Source organism: Ursus maritimus, unplaced genomic scaffold (assembly GCF_017311325.1).
Source record: "Ursus maritimus isolate PB19 unplaced genomic scaffold, ASM1731132v1 scaffold_19, whole genome shotgun sequence".
NCBI lineage: Eukaryota > Metazoa > Chordata > Mammalia > Carnivora > Ursidae > Ursus > Ursus maritimus.
The window spans coordinates 50,651,085-50,670,424 of record NW_024424341.1 but is presented as its reverse complement, the minus strand read 5'-3'; the positions used below and the strand labels follow the sequence as shown (position 1 = coordinate 50,670,424).

Here is a 19,340-nt window from a genome sequence, read left to right as displayed (position 1 = left end):
AGTCCTGTTGACTTTTTTGTTTTATAATGTTGTTTGCCACGTGAAATCTTAAGCTGCTAAATTGTACATAAGTATGTCCGCGTTCATCGGCTGTGGGTCTCTGACCTAGGTTAGGAAGGTCTCCCCGCTCCGGGGAGGGTGGGGGGGCTGGGGAGGGCCTCCTTATCTCGCAGCTTCTCCCTTCCCACGGGTCAGGCGCATAAAAGAGCGCGGGGACGCGGCCCCGCAGTGTCGCCATGTCCCCGCTGTGCCCCCTGCTGCTGGCTCTGGCCCTGGCGGCCGTCCCCGGCGTCCGAGCGGCCTGCCCGGCGCCCGCGGACCTCAAGAAGCCGGACGGGGCGCGCATCTGCGCCAAGCTCTACGACAAGAGCGACCCCTACTACGAGAACTGCTGCGGGGGCGCCGAGCTGTCGCTGGAGCCGGGCGCTGACCTGCCCTTCCTGCCCTCCGACTGGGCGAACGTCGCCTCCTCGCTCGTGGTGGCCCCGCGCTGCGAGATTACCGTGTGGTCCCAACGCGGCAAGGCCGGCAAGAAGCACAAGTTCTCGTCCGGCGTCTACCCGCGCCTCGAAGAGTTCCGCAAGGGCATCTTCGGCGACTGGTCCAACACCATCGCGTCGCTCTACTGCAGGTGCCCGCCCGGCCCCGCCTCTGGGTCCAAGCCGCGCAGACCCGGGCCCCCAGGTCCCTCGGCCCCTAATCCCCGCTGGGAGTCCCTAGAACCAATCCTGGAGGTCCCCTTCCTGCTCCCCCAAGCCCATGCCCCTCGGATCTCTCGGACACAACTCCGGGATTCCCAGAGTCAGAAGCTGACCCCACCCACCCCCTTAGCACCCCAACCTCCATTCTGGGAGCACCTGCCTCCCACTTTCCTGAATTCTCCACCTGCGGACCTACCCAGAGCTGCAGTCCTAGGCCTAGGTTGGGGAATGGGGAGCCATCAATCCTTTCACCCTGGAGCCCCCAGAACCAAAGCCAGTCGTCCCAGATCCCGGAGCAACCGGAGCCAGCTCTAGGACTCCCAGACTCTAAACTGACCCACACAAGACCCCAGACCCAGTTCTAGGAGCACCCTATCTACCCTCATGCTCCCCACCCACGTAGGCCCTCTAGATGAGATGAAGCCCTGGAAACCAGTCCCAAAGTCCCAGTTGAGGTTCCAGAGCCCCCCAGATCCAACTTCGGGGGCCCCGAGCCCACTGTGCACTCACATATGGGAGCTCACAGACCTGGGGCCCTAAATCTAGTCCTAGCACTCTCCAAAACCACCTCACGTGTCCCCCTTCCCCCCACAAGAGCTCCAAGAGCCCCCAGGACGCCTAGCTCCTGAACTTGGAACCCAGCCCTCCACCCCATCTCAGGCTTTTCGAACCCAACCCCCCCCACACACCCTGGATCTCAGAGCCCCTGGCACCCCCCTGGTGATAATTTTTTATTCTGTTGCAGGTGTTACTGATGGCTTAGAGATACTTCGTCTCCAACCCCACAAGGGGCAGAGCCTCTCAACTGGCCTTGTCACTGGGGTCTGATGAAGGCCCCAAGTCCCAAGAGGAGAGAACTTTCTGCCTACGCCCCCACCCTGCCTTCCCTGCAATATAGCCCTTGTGAAGTTAGCCCTGTCTGCCATCTACTTGTGCCTGGGACCCAAGTCCACACAGGACAGGGGTGGGATGGGGGAGAGAGCGGGGTGGTCAGGCCTGCATCAGCCCATACCTGTGACAATGCTGTAGGTGGGGTCATACTCAGATTCGGCCGTGAATTTAGGTGGGCACAAAGACACACGTCCACAGGACATCCGTGTGACATGCAGTGATACCATTGGCTGATTGTTAAACATTAAAATGCCTCCCACACTTTCTGGTAGCTATCTCTTCCCCGAATGCCCCCGAGCTGTTCTGGCCTGCCAGAGACTTCCAGATTCCCTCAGGAGTCAGGCCTGGAACAGCTAGAGGCCTTCAAGGACCCTGCCCCAGGCTAAGACCAGGGTATCTTGCTTGATCTGGCCAGAGCCCAGGACTTAGGGGTTGTTACAGACTTTCAATCTCTCTTTCCCCTACACATGAAAAAAACTTTTAGCTCAAATTTGCAATCTGTCCCACCACCATCCCCAGAGATGATGGCCCTTGATGGCTTTGGGGACTCTGGAGGAATGATGGAGGAGAAATGAGGGTATTGTGGGGAGGAGAGGTATGGGGACAGCTCTAGGGCGGTGAGAATTTGGGGTTGGAGGGGGAAGGGGAATGTGAGGCGTGTCTGAGAGGATGAAATAGGAGCAGAGAGGTAAGTGGAGATGCCAAGAGGCTGTAAACTGGGGATATGTGAGGAGATCAGAGGTCGAGAGAGGTGCAAACAGCACAGGGGCTGTGAGGTGCTGGAGAATAAGGATTATGGGAGGTGCCAATGGGATATGAACTCAGTGTCATTCTGAGAAGCAAAGACCAGGGAAATGCTCCGCATCCTTGTGCACATGGATTTATTCATCAGTCAACAAAGATTCATGAAGAACCTACTATCTGTCGAGCACTAGCTCGGGAAGAAGTGGCCGCTGCCCTCAGCCCTCATGGAGCTCAGAGAGTGCAGAAGAAATGACAGTCCGACGTGCAAGGGGGTATGAAGATGTCAGGTGGGAAATCAAGGGCCAGGCAGGAGTCAGGGGCTTGGGAGGTGGTAAGTGATCAAAGAGAAGCCGAGAGTCATGAAGGTGTGAGGGGAACAGGTGGTGCCGCGCGTCGGGGAAGTGCTAAGACAACAGGGCAGAGCTAAGGGCCAGGGAGGTGCTAAGGGCCAGGGACATCTAAGGGTCAGGGAGGTGCTAAGGGCCAGGGACTTCTAAGGGTCAGGGAGGTGCTAAGGGCCAGGGACTTCTAAGGGTCAGGGAGGTGCTAAGGGCCAGGGACTTCTGAGGGTCAGGGAGGCGCTAAGGGCCAGGGACTTCTAAGGGTCAGGGAGGCGCTAAGGGCCAGGGACTTCTAAGGGTCAGGGAGGCGCTAAGGGCCAGGGACTTCTAAGGGTCAGGGAGGTGCTAAGGGCCAGGGACTTCTGAGGGTCAGGGAGGCGCTAAGGGCCAGGGACTTCTAAGGGTCAGGGAGGCGCTAAGGGCCAGGGACTTCTAAGGGTCAGGGAGGTGCTAAGGGCCAGGGACTTCTGAAGGTCAGGGAGGCGCTAAGGGCCAGGGACTTCTAAGGGTCAGGGAGGCGCTAAGGGCCAGGGACTTCTAAGGGTCAGAGAGGCGCTAAGGGCCAGGGACTTCTAAAGGTCAGGGAGGTGCTAAGGGCCAGGGACTTCTGAGGGTCAGGGAGGTGAAAGAAATGCTAAGAGGTCCAAAGAGATAAGGGAACAAGGAGATACTAAGGGGTCAGGGAGGTGCAAAGGGTCAGGGAAGTGCTAAGAGATCAGGGAGGTGGTAAGGGATCAGGAAAGAGTCAAGGCTGTGGATTAGTGAGACAAGGGGTCAGAAGAGGCCGGGAGTTGAACAGCTAGTCACTCCCTGAACTGCACAGACACGGAGGAGTCGGTCACCCTTGTCCTCCGCAGCCCACCGGGCTCCCTCCGGTTCTTGGTCTTGTGCAGGAAGTGGACGAAGCGCACGCCAGGGCCATACTGGCGGAAGACGTGGGACACCTGTGGCGGCACCCGGGGTGAGGGAGAAATCCCATCAGGGACCCGGGTATCCTCCTCTCCTACCTCCGCCCTCTCTGAGGCCCTGGGACATGAACACGTGGCTGGGGTTGGCGGCCAGGGCAGAGCCTCACCTGGAGCCAACGGCCGGGGGGGCCCCGCCCAGAGGTGCGGGGGGCCACGTGGTGCTGCGCGATGATGGTCCGGCGGTCAGCTGCCAGCAGCCAGACGTGCAGCTCATAGACACACGCGTCCAGCCGGCTATCCTCGTACCTGGGGGTGGGGTCCAGGCCTTCAGCTGCCACTGCAGCTCCCGTGTCCCCACCTCAACCCCTGGTCCTAAACACCATGCAAGGCACACTGGCGGGCTCCCACTCTGTGCACCTGGGCTGGCTAGCGCGGGCACTGACGAAGACGACCCCCCCACGGAGCCCTCGGGGGAGTCATAGAGTCTGGCCATCAGGAATGCTAAGGGCTGGGTCGGGGGATGTCCAGGGCACTGGTGCATACTGCATCTGACCCAGCTTGGGGGTGGTCAGGGAAGGCTTCCCGGTGGGGCCACATGTAGCAGAATCCCAAAGGATAAGGAGGAATTTGTCTCGAGAACAGAGGGTGACCAAGCGTCCGAGAATGAAAGAACAGTGTCGACCCTGGCACATCTCAGAGATTGGAAGTCGCAGAGGAAAGGGGCTAGAAAGGTAGGCAGGGCTGGATCCTGCAGTGGCATGAGGGTCTTGGTGACAAGCTCACACCAGGGGAGGACAGGTGAGGCTGGCGCTTTGGGGAGCCCTATGCGTGACCCGATGGGGCAGGCTGACCGGGCAGGGGTGCGTACCAGTCCATGACCGTGATGTCTGGCTGTTCGTCATCAAGGAGCTCCTCCCACAGGCCCTCGGCCAGGAGATCCACACACTGCTGCTTCACTGTCCAGCTGCGAGAGAGGGCATGGGCAGGGGAGGTCTGGGACCTGCCGGCATTCTTGAGAGCAGGAAACCTTGGTCATGGTGCCCTCGTAGAGACATCCCGGGCTCCGTGTATGGGCGCTGAGCACTTACTCTCCACCTTATAGCCTCAGCTCCCTCTATTCCCCCTTGAGGGCCAGACTGTCTGAACCCCATGATGCAGAGGAGCAATAGAGGCTCAAGAAGGGAAGTCACTTGCCTAAGGTCAAGCAGCAAAGAAGTGGCAGAGCTGGGCTCCCAACCCAGGCTCGCGTGACTCTGAGCCCCTGAATTACACCGTCCCACCCAAAGTGCAGAATCAGGGCTCGGTTTAATGGAAGGTAGATGGTGCCTGGGTGACTCCCGTCCCAGGGAAAGAGGGGGAGTAGAGTAATGGTGAGAGCTGTTACTTATTGAGCACCTACTGTATGCGAGCTGGACACAGCCAGACCCTATGCTGTATTTTACGAGCATTCTCTTTGACGACAAACCCTGTGTATGGAGCAGGAAACTGAGGCCCAGAGGGGCACACAGTTTCTCTAGCCCTGCAGTGAGAGGCTGGAGCAGGGCCCTGGGGTCCTGGCCACTCACCTGCGGTCGTGCTGGAGCTTCTCGGTCCTGATGTACCACCCGCGGAAGTTACCTGGCAGGTGGAGGAGCAAAGGGTTAGAGCATGCCCATTCCCCAGAACCGCTCTGTCCAGGGGCCCAGCCAGCAAGCACTTACCCAGAGTCTCCAGGGGCTGCTGGGTGGGACCAGTAGGGGGTGCCGGCTCATAAATGTTGATGCCTGAAAGGCACAGTGAGCGGAGCCTCAGCAGGCTGAAACTGCCCCCAGCCCTTCAGCCTCGGCCTGACTCCCTCCCCCCAGGGCTGTGCTGGAAGGGCAGGAATCCGTGCCAGGCCAGACCTGCCTGGCAGGGATGTGTGAGTCAGGGCCCTGGGAGAGCCCTGAGAATGTCCTGGGGGAAGGGATGGTGCAGTGAAGAAGGAGGGAAGGAGGAGGAGGGCGCCCTGGTGAGACCGAGACAGAGGGACAAAGCGAGAGGCACCTAGAGAAAGAGACAGAAATGCAAGCGGGGGGAGGCAGGGAGAGAGAGGTAGACATACAGGGGTCTACAGAGGTAGACAGACACAGCGGGAGAGATAGACCGGGACATATGGCACAGAAAGAGAGGCCGATGCGCGGCGGGACGGGAGAGAGCCGCAAGCCCTGGAGAGGAGCACAATGACAGAAGAGACAGGGAAGGATGTAGAGAAACAGAGAAGGAGACCAGACGGAAAGATGAAAAGACAGACGGTCCGAGTGAGCCGCGCGGCGGAAGGAGGAGACCGGGCGGCGGTGGGGTACGGCGCCGCGTGCCGCACCTTCCCGCACCTTCGGGGTTGGGCGAGCGCAGCAGGTTGCGGTAGAGCGGCCGCCGCAGGAAGAGCAGCTTCCAGGTGAGGCGCGGGGGCAGCTCCAGGCTCCCGCCCGGGGGCCTCCACTCCTCCAGGAGCAGCTGCCGGGCATAGGCCTCCGACGGCTGCTCGGGCTGGGGGGGCCCGGGGGTCTCAGGGGCCGCGGGGGACGGCGGCGACGGCGGCGGGGGCGGCGACGGCGGCTCCGGGGGGCTGGCGGGCTCGTCGGCCTCCATCCCGCCGCCGAGCGCGTGTCGGTCGCGCTCCTCGTCCATCCGTGGACTCCGGGCGACTGTCCCGGGCTCCTCCGCAGGCGTGGGGTTAACCGGAGGCGGGAGGGGCGGGGTGCGCCAGCGGGCGTTGGAGAGGGGGGTGTGTTAGGGGAAGGCTCCGGGCCCCAGGCCCTCCACCCTCAGACTTCGGAGTCCAGGTCCCCAGCTCCCTGCTCCGTCAGACCCAGGAGTGCAGGTCGTCTCCTCCTCCAGGGCCCAGGAGTCCGGGCCCGCAGCCCCTCTTCGGTTTCCCAGCCTCCTGCCCCAGTTTCCCCAGGGCCAGCTGAGGGCCCAGGCATTGGCCCTGGGAGAGGGGTGTGACAAAGGAGCTAATGTCAGGGCTCCCTGCCCTCTAATGAGGTCCCTCCCCCTCATTAAGATCCCGCCTGGCAGGATTAAGAGGTTAATTAAGGAAGACCCCCTCTTGTCCCCACCCCCACTCTCCTCCAGGAGGTAGGAGGTGGGGGAGGTCCTGCCTCCACTGCTTCCTCCTCTGCGCTCACCTGGGACACACCCTTGGGACCCTGACATTTCCTGTTCTGGAAACCAAGGCGGAGGGCAGAGAGGCACTCAGAGGCACAGACATAGAAGCAGAGAGGGGAGCCGTAACCCCACCTGGGTTTTGGGGGACTGTCTGTACCCCATCTCGGGGCTGGGACAGAGGGCACGGCTGCCAAAGCTTCTTCCCTCAGAGATCCTGAGGATTTGGGAGTGAGGGTTGGGGCTATGGCAGGGGCAAGAGGTCGGGGTGCGGAGGAAGTGGGGTGACGAGGAACCTGTAGACCCAGATGCCCACGACCGCATCCTGCCCGGGCCACATCCCACAGCCGGCCCAGGCAAGCGCAGGCACAGAGTTCCACACCAACAGCAGCCTCTGCAGTGAGCGCTTTCTGGGTACTGGGTGCTGTTTGAGGTGCTTACTAGTTCGTGTCATCCTCCAGCAGCAGAGGGGGTGGGGGGGGGAGCCACTATTATCTGCACCATATCGACAAAGGAGGGGTAATAGCAGACCCACGTGCAAACATGCGCTCCAGTGCCCAGCGCGCCTGCGCGCCAACCGTGTGTGGGGTGGGGCTGTTATCCCCATTTCACAGAGGAGGAAAGAGAGGCCACCCCCGCAGGCCTGCTCTCGTGCTGCCCTAGATAACCGCCTATGCTTCCAGAGGCACTTCCTGCCCCAGATTCCTGCAAGACGTCCGACAGACACATGCCCGGGACACTCAGAGTGGCGCTCACACCCGAATGATGCTGTCCGTGTAATTGAGGGCTGCCGGTGCGCCAGGCATTGCTCGGCGTTCTTGACTGGGGTAATCAACTCCGTCTCCACATCCTCCCTAGGAAATAGATACCATTGCTCTGCCCATTTTTCGGATGAGGAAACAGGCACAGAGAGGTTTAGTAACTCACCCAATGCACCCCAGGGCTGCAGCCCAGATGCACCAGGAAGTCCCCAGGAGACTCCCAGACAAACACTCACCGAGCTCACAACACACGCGCAACTGGAGACACTCCCGGGGCCACCTCAAGCACACAAACACACACCCATACCTGGCGGCCAGCCCACCTGTTCTCCCCTGAGCCGAACAGCAGGAAGAGGGGCAAGGGAGGAGGAGGAAGGGGCCGAGCAGGAGTGTCTGGTGAGGGGAGTCAATTGTCCCCAGGTCAGAATCCAGGGCAGGGAGTGGCCTGGAGCAAGGAGTGTGTAGAATGGGGTTTCCACGGTTTCCACACCACATTTCCCATCATCTCCTTCCTGGGGTCCTCACCCCCTTCTATATCTCATACACACACACACACACACACACACACGCACACACATGCACACACGCATGCAGTCATAGGGGTCTTCCAAGAGCCCAAATTCAAGCAGTGACTCCCCCACTTAAGCTCACCATGGCTCCCCAGTGACCTCAGGAGAATAACCCCAGTTCTTTTTTTTTTTTTTTAAAGATTTTATTTATTTATTTGACAGAGAGAGACAGCCAGCGAGAGAGGGAACACAAGCAGGGGGAGTGGGAGAGGAAGAAGCAGGCTCATAGCAGAAGAGCCTGATGTGGGACTCGATCCCGCAACGTCGGGATCACGCCCTGAGCCGAAGGCAGATGCTTAACCGCTGTGCCACCCAGGCGCCCCTAACCCCAGTTCTTTGACGGCCATTTGAGGCCTGGATTTCTGGTCCCTGCTTCCATGACCTGCTCTCTCCCATATCAGGGATTTTGCTCCCAAAGTTCTTTCTACCTGGAATGACTTTCCCTCACCTACCCTCCCCAACCCCAGACTCAGTGGTCCCAAGCTTTACAGCACGTCAGACTCCCCCAGGGAGTTCACTCAAAATGTGTCTTCCCAGGTTTCACTGTCAGGAGTCGGCCTCAGTCCCTCTGGGCTCAGAATCAAAAATTTAAGAAGCACCCTCTCCCTCTCCTGCACACGCCAAACTATGAGAAACATCGTTACTTAAACCCGAGCAGTCCGGGGCACAACCCGGGCCCTGCAAAGCCAAGTGGACCTCCAACGTCCCTTCCCTCCACCTTCAAGTGGTGAAGGGCCGAGTGTGGGGACCAGTTTTCTGAACAGGCTGAGGCCTGGGTAACTGACGTAGCACCCCTTCCCAAAGCCACCTCTCATGGGTCACGAAGCATTCAAAAGCATGAGCAATGATGGGACCACTTTGGAAAGCAATTTGACGATTTCTTATAAAACCAGATGCCCAGGGCACCTGAGTGGCTCGGTTGGTTAAGCATCTGCCTTCGGCTCAGGTCATGATCCCAGAGTCCTGGGATCCAGCCCTGAGTCGGGCTCTCTGCTCAGGGCGGAGTCTGCTTCTCCGTCTCCCTCTGCTCCTGCCCCTGGCTTGTGTTCTCTTGCCCCCCCCCTCTCTTTCTCTCTCATGCAGAGAGAGAGAGAGAGAGAGAAGGGAGGGAGAGCATGAGCAGGGGGAGGGGTAGGAGAAGAGGGAGGGGCAGAGGTTACAAGCAGACTCCGCCCTGAGCGCAGACACAGGGCACAGACATGGGGCTCGATCCCAGGACCCTGAGATCATGACCTGAGCCAAAGTCAGATGCTTGACTGACTGAGCCAGCCAGGTGCCCTGGAAGTTCTGTCTTCGTGGTGGTGGTGGTAATATGGGAGGAAGAATACGTTTGTCAAAACTCACCGAGCTGTACATTTGAAATGGGTGTGTTTTATTGTATGTAAGTTATACCTCAGTAAGGAGCAAAGCAAAAAGAACACAGCAACATGTCTCCATACTAATAAGGAAATATCTACAAGCCTATTAAGTGAAAAGAGTAAGATGTCCAACAGTGGGCTTCATATGCTGCTGTTCGTGTGAAGAAAAAATAGAGAAAGAAAACAAGGATCCCTAGTTTCCCATTGCCTTTCTACCTCCTATTCTTTCAACAAATACTTAAGTACTAAGGAATCATAAGCAATAATACTGATTAAGTAATACCATTACTTAATACAAGCCCTGTGCATCAGGGATATAATGGTGAAAGAACAGCCAGCCAGCTGTCCCCACAGGGCTCTGTCCCTTGTGCAAGGAGGGACGGGCTTCAACAAGTCAAAGAGTAACTGGTTAACTGACAAGCAGCATCAACTGCTTTGGAGGTGAAGAACAGGCTGTGAGGACAGAGAAAAGGAGCCGGAAGCCTGTGGTTTTGGTTTTTGTTTTTTTAAGATTTTATTTATTTATTTGACAGAGAGAGACAGCCAGCGAGAGAGGGAACACAAGCAGGGAGTGGGAGAGGAAGAAGCAGGCTCCCAGCGGAGGAGCCTGACGTGGGGCTCGATCCCAGAACGCTGGGATCACGCCCTGAGCCGAAGGAAGGCAGACGCTTAATGACTGAACCACCCAGGCGCCCCCAGAAGCCTGTTTTAACTAGGGTAGTTAGGGAGGGCTTCTCGGAGGAGGTGACATTTGAGTGGAGACCTGAAGAAGGGGAAAGAGTTGAGCATGTCCAGGCAACAGGAACAACAAGTGCAAAGGCCCTGGGGTGAGACCAAGCTTAGTGTGTTTGGGGAACAGCGGGGAGGCTGGAGCAGAGGGAATGTAGGGGAGCTGAGATCAGTGAGACAATGGGACAGCTCATAGGTTTATCTTGTAGGTAGGTAGGTGTAATGCATTCTAAGTGACTTCTCAGGGAAGGTGGGAAAGGAGGAAACATAACTGATCTCTGGCTGAGACGGATCTGGGGAGCGGTGAGGAGGGAGATGAGGATGGACGGGACCAAGAGTTGCCCGCTCTCCCAACGAAGCCAGCCGGGCGCCTGCACTCCATGTGTGTTAATCGAATGAACCACTATGGTTGGTGTTGTTATTATTAAACCCACTTTACTGTGAGGGAACTGGGGCACAGAGAGGTAAAGTGACTTGCCCAAGGTCACACAGCCTGGAAGTGGCAGACCTGAGATTTGGACATTGGCAGTCTGGCCCACAAAGTCTGCATCCGTGGGGAGGGAGGCTCAGGTTGGGGTCCAGGTGCCTCATGCTAGTGTCTGACTCCCGGGGTGATCCTTCTTATCAGCCTGCTGGCCATGGGTCTGCTTCCCTTAAAACCCTTCCAAGGAAGGTAGCATTCACAGGTTCTGGGGATTAGGATGTGGACATATCTTTTTGGGGACCACCATTCAACCCATGCTGGACAGGGATCCCTCAGGGGACAGGAGCGACCTATGGGGAGGCAGGAGAACCTGGCTCAGGGGTTCTCAAATTTGACTGTGTGTCAGAATCCTCTAGAAGCCTTGTTAATTGCAGACTGCTGGGCTCCAAACCCTGCTCCCACCCCAAGTTTCTGATTCAGTAGTTCTGGGGTGGGCCGAGAGGTGATGCTGGTCTGGGATCCCACTAAGAACCACCGTCCTGGTGGTTCAGAGCGTAAGTTAGGCCGCCTGAAGTCAACAGTCCCCACCCTGACACGTGTGTCCTTGGGTGAGGGACTTTCCTTCTCCAAGCCTTAGTTTCCTATCTATAATCTGGGGCTAATGCCTCCCCTCAGGGCTACCTGCGGTGGCCCACATTCTCCCCTCACTCACGGTGTCCTGTATTTTTGCTGGTCCTTGACCCTCCAACTTCCTTTCTACCTCAGGGCCTTTGCACATGCTGCCTCTGCTCCTACCAGGCCTTCCGCTCCATGCTTCCATGGCTGCCTTCATCTGCATTCAGATGTCACCTCTCATAATACACACCTTTCTGGCTTTATTCTGCCCAACAATGTAGCCTTGTGGTTGTTCGCTATACACAAACAGCAGCCTGGGCCATCCCTGGCCAAGGTCAATTTCCCACCCCCTTGCTATTCTCTATCGCCACACCCATTCTTTCTTTCTTGAGCTCAGTTATGATTTATAAATACCCATGAGTATGTGGATGTGTTCACTTGGTCATGAACTGTGTCACTCCGTGAGAATGTCAGACTCGCCAGGGCAGGGCCTTGTTTTGTTTGTCTGTCCCCAGCTCGGTTCTGACAAAGACTGGTTGCTTTCTTTGCTAAGCAAGGAGGACATGAAGGCCGGCCCCAGGCAGGAGGGGAGGCTCTGTCCGGTCGAAGCAGCAGGTCCAGCCTGCCCGAGTCTAGCTCCCACGGCTTCTACTGAAAAACCAGTATCACCCCCCAGGGCCCAATTCTACTGGTCGAGAGAGAATGGTGGGGTTCAGAAGGACAGGCACCTGGGGCTTTGGGAAACAGTAGGTTTTCCACCAGGACTGCAAGGAGCGAGGAGGCTCAGCTAGGTCTGGAAGGGGGCAGGGGATGGGAGAAAGATAAGCTGGGTTGGGTGCTACCTTCCCAAAATAGAAACCACAAGAGTCTGGTGGAAGATGCGGTGAGCCAGTTTCATCCTACAGGGGGCGACAGAAAGGCAGGGATGAGGCCCGGTAGAAGGAGGGAAGTGGGAGGGGGTTAGAGGGAAAGAAGAAGAGGAGGAGGGGAGGGTGGTGAGCAGGAAAGCGGAGAAAGAGAAAGACAGAGATTGGGACAAGGCTGACCAGAGGCGGGGAAGGATCTAGAAGTTTAGAAATACCGAGAGGGCATTACCTGGGGCAGAGGGCAGGGCGGAGTCCAATGGCAGGTAGGGGAGGAGGCAAGGCGTATGGATACCAGACAAATTTGCCCATGTGCCAAATATAAAATATATGCAAGATCTGTACTGTGGCGGTGTTCAGAGCAGCTGCGGGCTTCCCGGCAGTCCACCGACTGGGACTATTTCCATAACTCGTGAGTGAGGAGTGAGGTTGCTGTTGACATACCAACAAGGAGCCACCACCAAGACACAGTGTTTGGAAGGAAAAAGCGAGAGGTGGAAGGATGTGGACATTATGCGAACATTCGTGCAAAGTGGGACACAATCTGCATATGCATGTAGGTCTTTCCTGGTCCACGCATACATTTCTGGAAGGAGATGCGAGAAACTTCTACCAGGGGCCGCCTCTAGGGAGGAGGACCGAGAGGCTGGGAATGGGGGAGGGGGGAGGGGGTTGATTTTGCAACTTACCTCCTTTGGAATCTTTTGCATTTTGTACCGTGGGTTTGGGTTATTGGCTCAAATACTAAGTGTGATTAAACGAAAGAATAACAGAGAGAGAGAGAAAGTCAGAGACAAACGAGCTGGGAAGAGAGGGAGGCAGGAAGAAAGGTTGAGAGTTTACCTTTGTTTAACCCAGCGGGGCCCCAAAACTTCTGTAGATGCCTCTGGTCTTCTTGGGGGGGGAGGCACTGAGCTGTCCCCACCTCCCCAAACCACAGGCCAGGACCCCATGTGCTGTCCCCACTCACAGCCCCAACACCTCTCAGCCTTCTCGAACAATCTCTCCTCTGAACTTCCTTTCTGGGGCCTGACCCTGGTTGAGTTGACACTTTCCTGCTCAGGTGCCGTAGTGAAGGGAGCCCTGCCCGGTCCCGGAGGCTGTGGCCCGGTGGGGATTTGCAGAGACTCGTGGGCCCCGTGTGCTTGGGTTCAAATCCCGCCTCTCCCACCTTCTGGCTGTGTGACCTCACGTTGGTGACGTGGCGTCTTTGTTCCTCAGTCTCCCCAGCTGTAAAATGGGTTTGGGGATGCTGCTTGCTCAGAGGATGGCCCCTGGGGGGGTCGTACGTGTTTCCTAGAGCTGCCCTCATGAGTTGCCACAAAGCAGAAAGATGATGTCGCGAGGTCCTGGGAGCCAAATTCCGGAATCAAGGTGTCAGCCGGTCTTGCTTCCTCTGAAGCTCTGAGGGGAGACTCTTCCTGGCATCTGGGAGCTGCCCGTGCTGTTGGGTCCGCCCCGCAGCCCTCCCGTGTCCGCCTCCCCTGGGCTTCACAAACCTCCCTCTGCTCTTCTCTTCTAATGACACTGCCCCGATAACCCAGCATGATCTCATATCTCAAAACCCTTCATCACATCCACAAGGTAAGGGCCCTTTTTTCCACATAAGGTTGAATTTACAGGTTCCACGTGGCTATATCTTTTGGAGGTGGCAGGGGTGCTGTTCAACACACGATAGGGTTAAATGGGGTAAACTGGGTGTCCAGCGAAGCCCTGAACACTTAGTATATATTTTTAAAGATTTATTTATTTATTTGAGAGAGAGAGTGTGAAAGGGGAGCAGGGGAGGGGCAGAGGGAGAGAATCTCAAGCCGACTCTCTGCTAAGTGCAGAGACCCACGCAGGGCTCGATCTCCCCACTCTGCGATCATGACCTGAGCTGAAATCAAGAGTCAGCCACTCAACTGACCGAGCCCCCCCAGGCACCCCCCACTGTCTTACAATTTTGATGAATGTTAGCTATTCCCTTGAGTTTGCTGGGCCCACGTGATAGCGTTCAGCACGCTGAGTTGGTTGCCTCTCTTTAAGATTCAAGAGCTTTTACATGAAAATGGGGATTTCTGAAGAAAAATCTGGACATTTGGCATCCTGGGGCCAAATTCCCACAAGGCCACAGTGACCTGAGCAGTGACTGCGCTTCAGAGGGGCGCGTGGGGCACCACTTTCCCGCTCCCCAATGTTACCAGCCTGGCCCCGGGGCATCGGGGTCTGGGCCTCTTGGACCATGTCTGTCCTGCTCAATGCAGCAGCCCCACTGCCCAGCTCAAGGCTCGCCACAGACAGCACCGAGGGACCCGAGACTTTAGGCCTGGCCCTCCTAGGTCATGGGACCCTGGACAGGTCCTTCCCCTCCGTGGCACTGTTTCCGCATCTGTGAAATGGGGGAAAGCACGAGATGCTCCCCTGGGCCCCTCTTTGTAAGCTCTGGGGCGCTGGCAGGAGGTGGGCAGGGGGTTTGAGTCCAGCGGTGACGCTGGGGCAGACAAAGTGCGGGGTGGCCCCCATAGCCACGCTCCCGTTCTCAATCCTGGCTGCACATTAGAATCACCTGGATAATTTTCATTTAAACAGCTGTGACCAGGCCCCAATCCACACCAAAGAGGGCTGCCCTTTGTTCATAGGACAGACCTTCAGCGTGACCTTCAAGGCCTTTATTCCTCTCAAGACCCCTCTCATGTTCATTTATTCTTTCTCTTTATTCCCTCTCTCCCCCCCTTCTTCCCCACTGGGAGGCACTCTGTTATGTAAACGAGTCTCCTTCTTTTAATCTTGAAAAACGGGTATTACTGTTTTATGTCTCTCATTTGTAATCCACACACGTGGCCTGGTATCATAGATCTTGATTTTACTTTCTCCATCACTGGTCTGGCTCTCCCTCCCCATGAGCACACTTGGTCCTTGGCTCCTGAGGACTGCATGGAGTCCTTGGCGTGTGGCCCCTGTGTCTCCCATTTGCTGCCCTAGAGTGGACACCCGGGCCACCTCCAGCTCCCATCCCATAAACACCATTGCAGTGAATGTCCTCGTGCTTGCTCCCACACGGTCCCATGATTTCTTTGGGACGGCACCTAGGAATGGAATTATTGCGAGATGCATATGTGCGATACTTCATTTGACTAAACCAGACTTGAATTTTTACCAGGCTTGTGGTAGAATGATAGCTTGCTGAAATGTGCCTTCCTCCGATTACCAAGGAGTTTGAGCCCTTGTACACACCCTGGTTGGTCTTCTGGGTTTTTTCTTCTGTAAGTTGCCTGTTTATACACTTTGCCCATTTTTCTATTTGGGTTGCTCTTTTTCTCGTTAAAAAAAAAAATCGGATCCATGTTAGACTCTGAAAATATTTTTTCCCTCTCTGAAGCCTATTACCCTTGCCCATGATGTATGTCCTTCCTTGAACAAAACCTTTACATTTTAACATAGTTCAATTAATTTTGTTTTTCACAATTTGTTCCATCGGAGTTTTAAGAAGTCCTTCTCTACTGCTGATCATCAAGTATTTTCCTCTGTCAATTTTATAGTTTGTCTTCCAGAGGATGTTTAATCCATCAGAGAACCTTGCCCAGGAGAACTCAGATAATGGGAAGGTCCATATCTGAACCATCTAGTTAGTAGCCGCTGGTGAACAGTGACAGTGGAAGGTGTGAAATGTGACTAGTGCCACCAAGGGACTGAAATGCTTCATTTCATTTAATTTAAAATTAAATAGCCACACGTAATTGGTGGCTACCGTCCCGGGAAGCACACACCTAGGGTTCGTTGTGGTGTTAGGTAGGGATCCCATTTTCTTTCTCTCCAGAAAACGAACCAATTCCCCCCACACTATTATTAAACAGTCTATTTTTCCCTCATTGTTTTGCGGGGCCATCTTTATCATATATTAAGCTCATCCTGAATACACTTGGGTCTGTCTCTGGGTTCTAGTGAAGGTGCGGAGCCTAGCGGAGGTGAAGAATCACAATTCTACAATAACAGAATTTTTAGCCAGACACACAACCGCCCAGAATAAAGACTACGTTTTCCAACCTCCCTTGCACGGGGTGCCGCCACGTGACGAAGCTCTGGCCAATGAGGCAATGGCGCAACCTCTGGTTCATGTCCTTAAAGGGGCGTGCCCGCCTCTTCCCGTCCTCCTTTGGACCACTGATTCAGCCTGGGGTGTGATCTGGGAATCTGCATTTCCTGCAAGTTCCTGGGGATGCTGTTGGTCCGGGAACCACACCTGGAGAACCACTCGTCTGACTTGTTTCACTCACTCATTTTGCGTCTCTGTAAACACGCCTCTGACCTACGGGCGTAGGTCCCTGGCTTCCCCTCCTGGGCCTTTGCAGTTTAGAGCACAGCGCCCCCTGCTGCCGCTGAGGTAACACTCGTTCCTTTGTGTGGGACCACGTCCGGTCAGCAAGGTCTGCACAAAGCCAGTCCCCCTGCGCCACATCGCGGCTGGGGCAGGTGTCTGCTCCTGCTTGGCCACACTTGCCCTTCTGATGCTGGCGTCAGTGGGGTCCTGCCTGAAGGAGGCCCTGGGGCTGGAGGGGGCAGAAAGTTGGAAGAACGTCTTTGCCCCCGCTGCAGCTGAGGCGCCAGCCGACTTCCAGGGGTCTTGGTAGTGCCACTGAGCCCTTTTGTGCCTCTAGCCCCCTGGGGGGCCGGGTTCCTGGCCCTGTTGGCTCCCCCAGCCTTCCCGATACTTTTGTGACCAACTCCCTGTATTCACTCTCCCCTTGGAAACAACTAGAGGGGTTTCACTGATGCCCTGGGAACCCCTTCCAGATGGGCAGGGACAGCAGGAGGGGGCGCGGAGTCCCCAGAAGCGCTCTCTCAAGGCCACCTAAATCATCCTTTAAACTGCAGTGATGGTGACAGAAGGTGACAATCACGGCAGAGTCACCACGGGGCTGAATGTTGGCTCCTCCACCAAGTAATGACTGGGCAAGGGACCTCCTGTCCCAGGAAGTGGGGGCTCCTTCACCCACACTGGCCCATCCTGGAGCGCCACCGGGGGCCCCCAGGAGGCAAGGCACTCCGGCTGGGAGCGCGGGGGCTCTGTGCCAGCCTGTTCTTACCCCGTTCTTAGCTGCCTGTGGAATCATGGGCGTACCAGCCTCCGAAAATGAGTCGGGCTGCTATCCTTTCTCTATTTTCTGGAACAGTTTGTACAAGGTAGGAATTACGTGATCCTTCCAAGTCTGGTAGAACTCATTTGTAAAAACATTCAAGCCCAAAGCTTTTTCTTTGGTGCGCGCGCGTGTGTGGGGGTATGTTACTTTGGTCTTTTCTTGTTTTCTGTTTCTCCTTATACCCGCTTTGGCAGAGTTCTTCCCAGAGATGTAACAACTCCACCCAGGCACCCAACACAGTCATACACGGCAACAGCTGCTTCCCTCGGGATGGTTCAACTTCTGAGCCCTGAGCACAGACACGGCATCCCAGCCGTGGGAGCTCAGGGCCTGGGGAGAGGCGTGCTCTGGGGTGGCAGCAGGAGGCGTAGCCGAAGCCGGAATCGCTACGTGTTTCCTGCCCACAAAGCAGGCTGAGGTCCCGGGGCCAGTGGTGGTGGGGTTCCCTGCTCACGCTGCAGCTGTTCCCGGGGGGGGGGCTGCTGCTGCCCCACGCCACCTCTCGGGTGCTGAGGAGACGCACGCAGCCCAAGCTCACACCAGCCTGGGGCAGTCAGTGCCCAGAACACAGAGGCAGCGTCGTGTGGATGCCAGCCGATTCCTTTCTCCCCTCGTGGAGACCCCACAGGACCCCGATCTGGAGGGAGGGCTTTGGCCAGTGGAGTATCCCTAAAGCTGGCCGTTCCAGATCCATCCGCCTTAGCCAAGCCCTCAAAGCCCACCTGCTCACTGACCAATATTGTGAACGGCCCGTTGACTAACATCGGCTCATCAAGGGTCATTCCTACTCACTGAACACACTCAAGACAAACTTTAAAACAAGTTTCCGGCAACCCTCAGAGTTGGCAAACTGGTCACCATGGCACACGGAGCCTGGAGGACTGGTGTTTGCGGGGTGTGGGTGAGTCTGGGTCCCATGTCAGGGGCACTACTGGCTGCTTTGACCTGGGGCTCCCTACCCCCCACAGACATGGCCCTTGCCCTAAGATGGGCTGGAATCCTGGGGTTCGCCAGGCCCCCCTCTCCGTCCTCGAGTCCCTCCCCCCAGTCCCGCACCAAGACGGCCTGGACAGGGAGGGGCTCTACACACACCACACACATAACAAGAAAATGTTTTAATTATAAAACTAACTCGAGGGAAGGGAGGGGAGGGTGGGGCCACACCAAGGGGCTGGGAACCTGATTCTTCAAGCAGGGTTCTGTCCCTGGTGCCGCCCCGTGGGGCAGAGACCATCTGTCCCCAGGTCGGGAGAAGGGCTAGAGTGTTATAAAATGACAATATAAATAGACTTCTAGAAAAGAGGAGGCTGTCCAGGTGCAGTAGTCATCTGCAGAGGCTGGCGATGGGCGGGAAGCCCCAACCCCGTCTCCCCAGCCAGCCACAGAAAGGGGGTGCAGGACTTGGGGAAAAGGCCACTCTTCAGACATTCATGATCGACCCCCACAATGGCTCAGGGGGGCCAGGGGGCTGCACTGTATGTCAGGCAAGGCCTCAGAGACACCCACTCACAGGCTGGAGGACAGAGCAGCTGGACCTTCTGCATGGGCGTGCGTGCACACACGCACACTCACGCACACACGCGTGCACACACACACACACACACACACGCTTTTCGTAGTGTTCTCTCCACCCACGGCAGCCCCCGCTGCAGATGATTTCCAGTGATGGGGGGCCGCCTGTCCTTCCTGGAAGACAGGAAGACACAGGGAGGGACTGTCCCGGAGGGTGGGGAGTCCGGGGACCCTCACTGGCTCCCACGAGTCCCTGTTTGTTTTTTTTTAAAGTCACAAAATCAAACCTGGAGTTCAGTAGTAGGGTCCTGCACGCTCCCCGACCCCCGGCCAGGAGGGCGGTGCCACACGGAGTGTCTCCCAGGCGGGGAGGAGTGGGGGCCGGCCCCCCACTGGCCCGTGGCGGGGCAGGGGTGACCCAAGGGGCTCTTTGGTTCAGGGACAGGGCACTGGGCCTCATCTGGTGCGGTTCTGGCGCATGAGGGGCACGATGCTGGCGGGCGGGCCCGCTTTGGCCAGGAATGGGTGCTTGAGCAGCTCAGCTTCATAGCATGAAATTATTTTATCATATTTATCATATCATTATTTATATTATATTTATTTACCATCTGCCTTCCCAACTAAAACACAAGCTCCATGAGAGCCAGGAAATCTCAGGTCTTGTGCTGCAGTATCCGC

General features: G+C 56.7%; 2 protein-coding genes across 2 annotated transcripts; one reads left to right on the top strand and one right to left on the bottom strand.

Moving 5' to 3' along the window:
* Nucleotides 1–236: 236 nt before the first annotated feature.
* SYCN (syncollin) lies at nt 237–1,456 on the top strand. Its single transcript, XM_040634412.1, has 2 exons — nt 237–631; nt 1,447–1,456. The coding sequence occupies exons 1-2, from the start codon at nt 237–239 to the stop codon at nt 1,454–1,456; spliced, it is 405 nt and encodes a 134-aa protein (XP_040490346.1).
* A 1,002-nt stretch (nt 1,457–2,458) lies between these two features.
* On the bottom strand, nt 2,459–6,234 carry NCCRP1 (NCCRP1, F-box associated domain containing). Its single transcript, XM_040633040.1, has 6 exons — nt 5,937–6,234; nt 5,286–5,348; nt 5,151–5,202; nt 4,454–4,549; nt 3,753–3,891; nt 2,459–3,621 (listed from the first exon to the last, which is right to left on the bottom strand). Exons 1-6 carry the CDS (start codon nt 6,232–6,234, stop codon nt 3,481–3,483), a joined length of 789 nt encoding a protein of 262 aa, XP_040488974.1. The 3' UTR covers nt 2,459–3,480.
* Nucleotides 6,235–19,340: the final 13,106 nt, after the last annotated feature.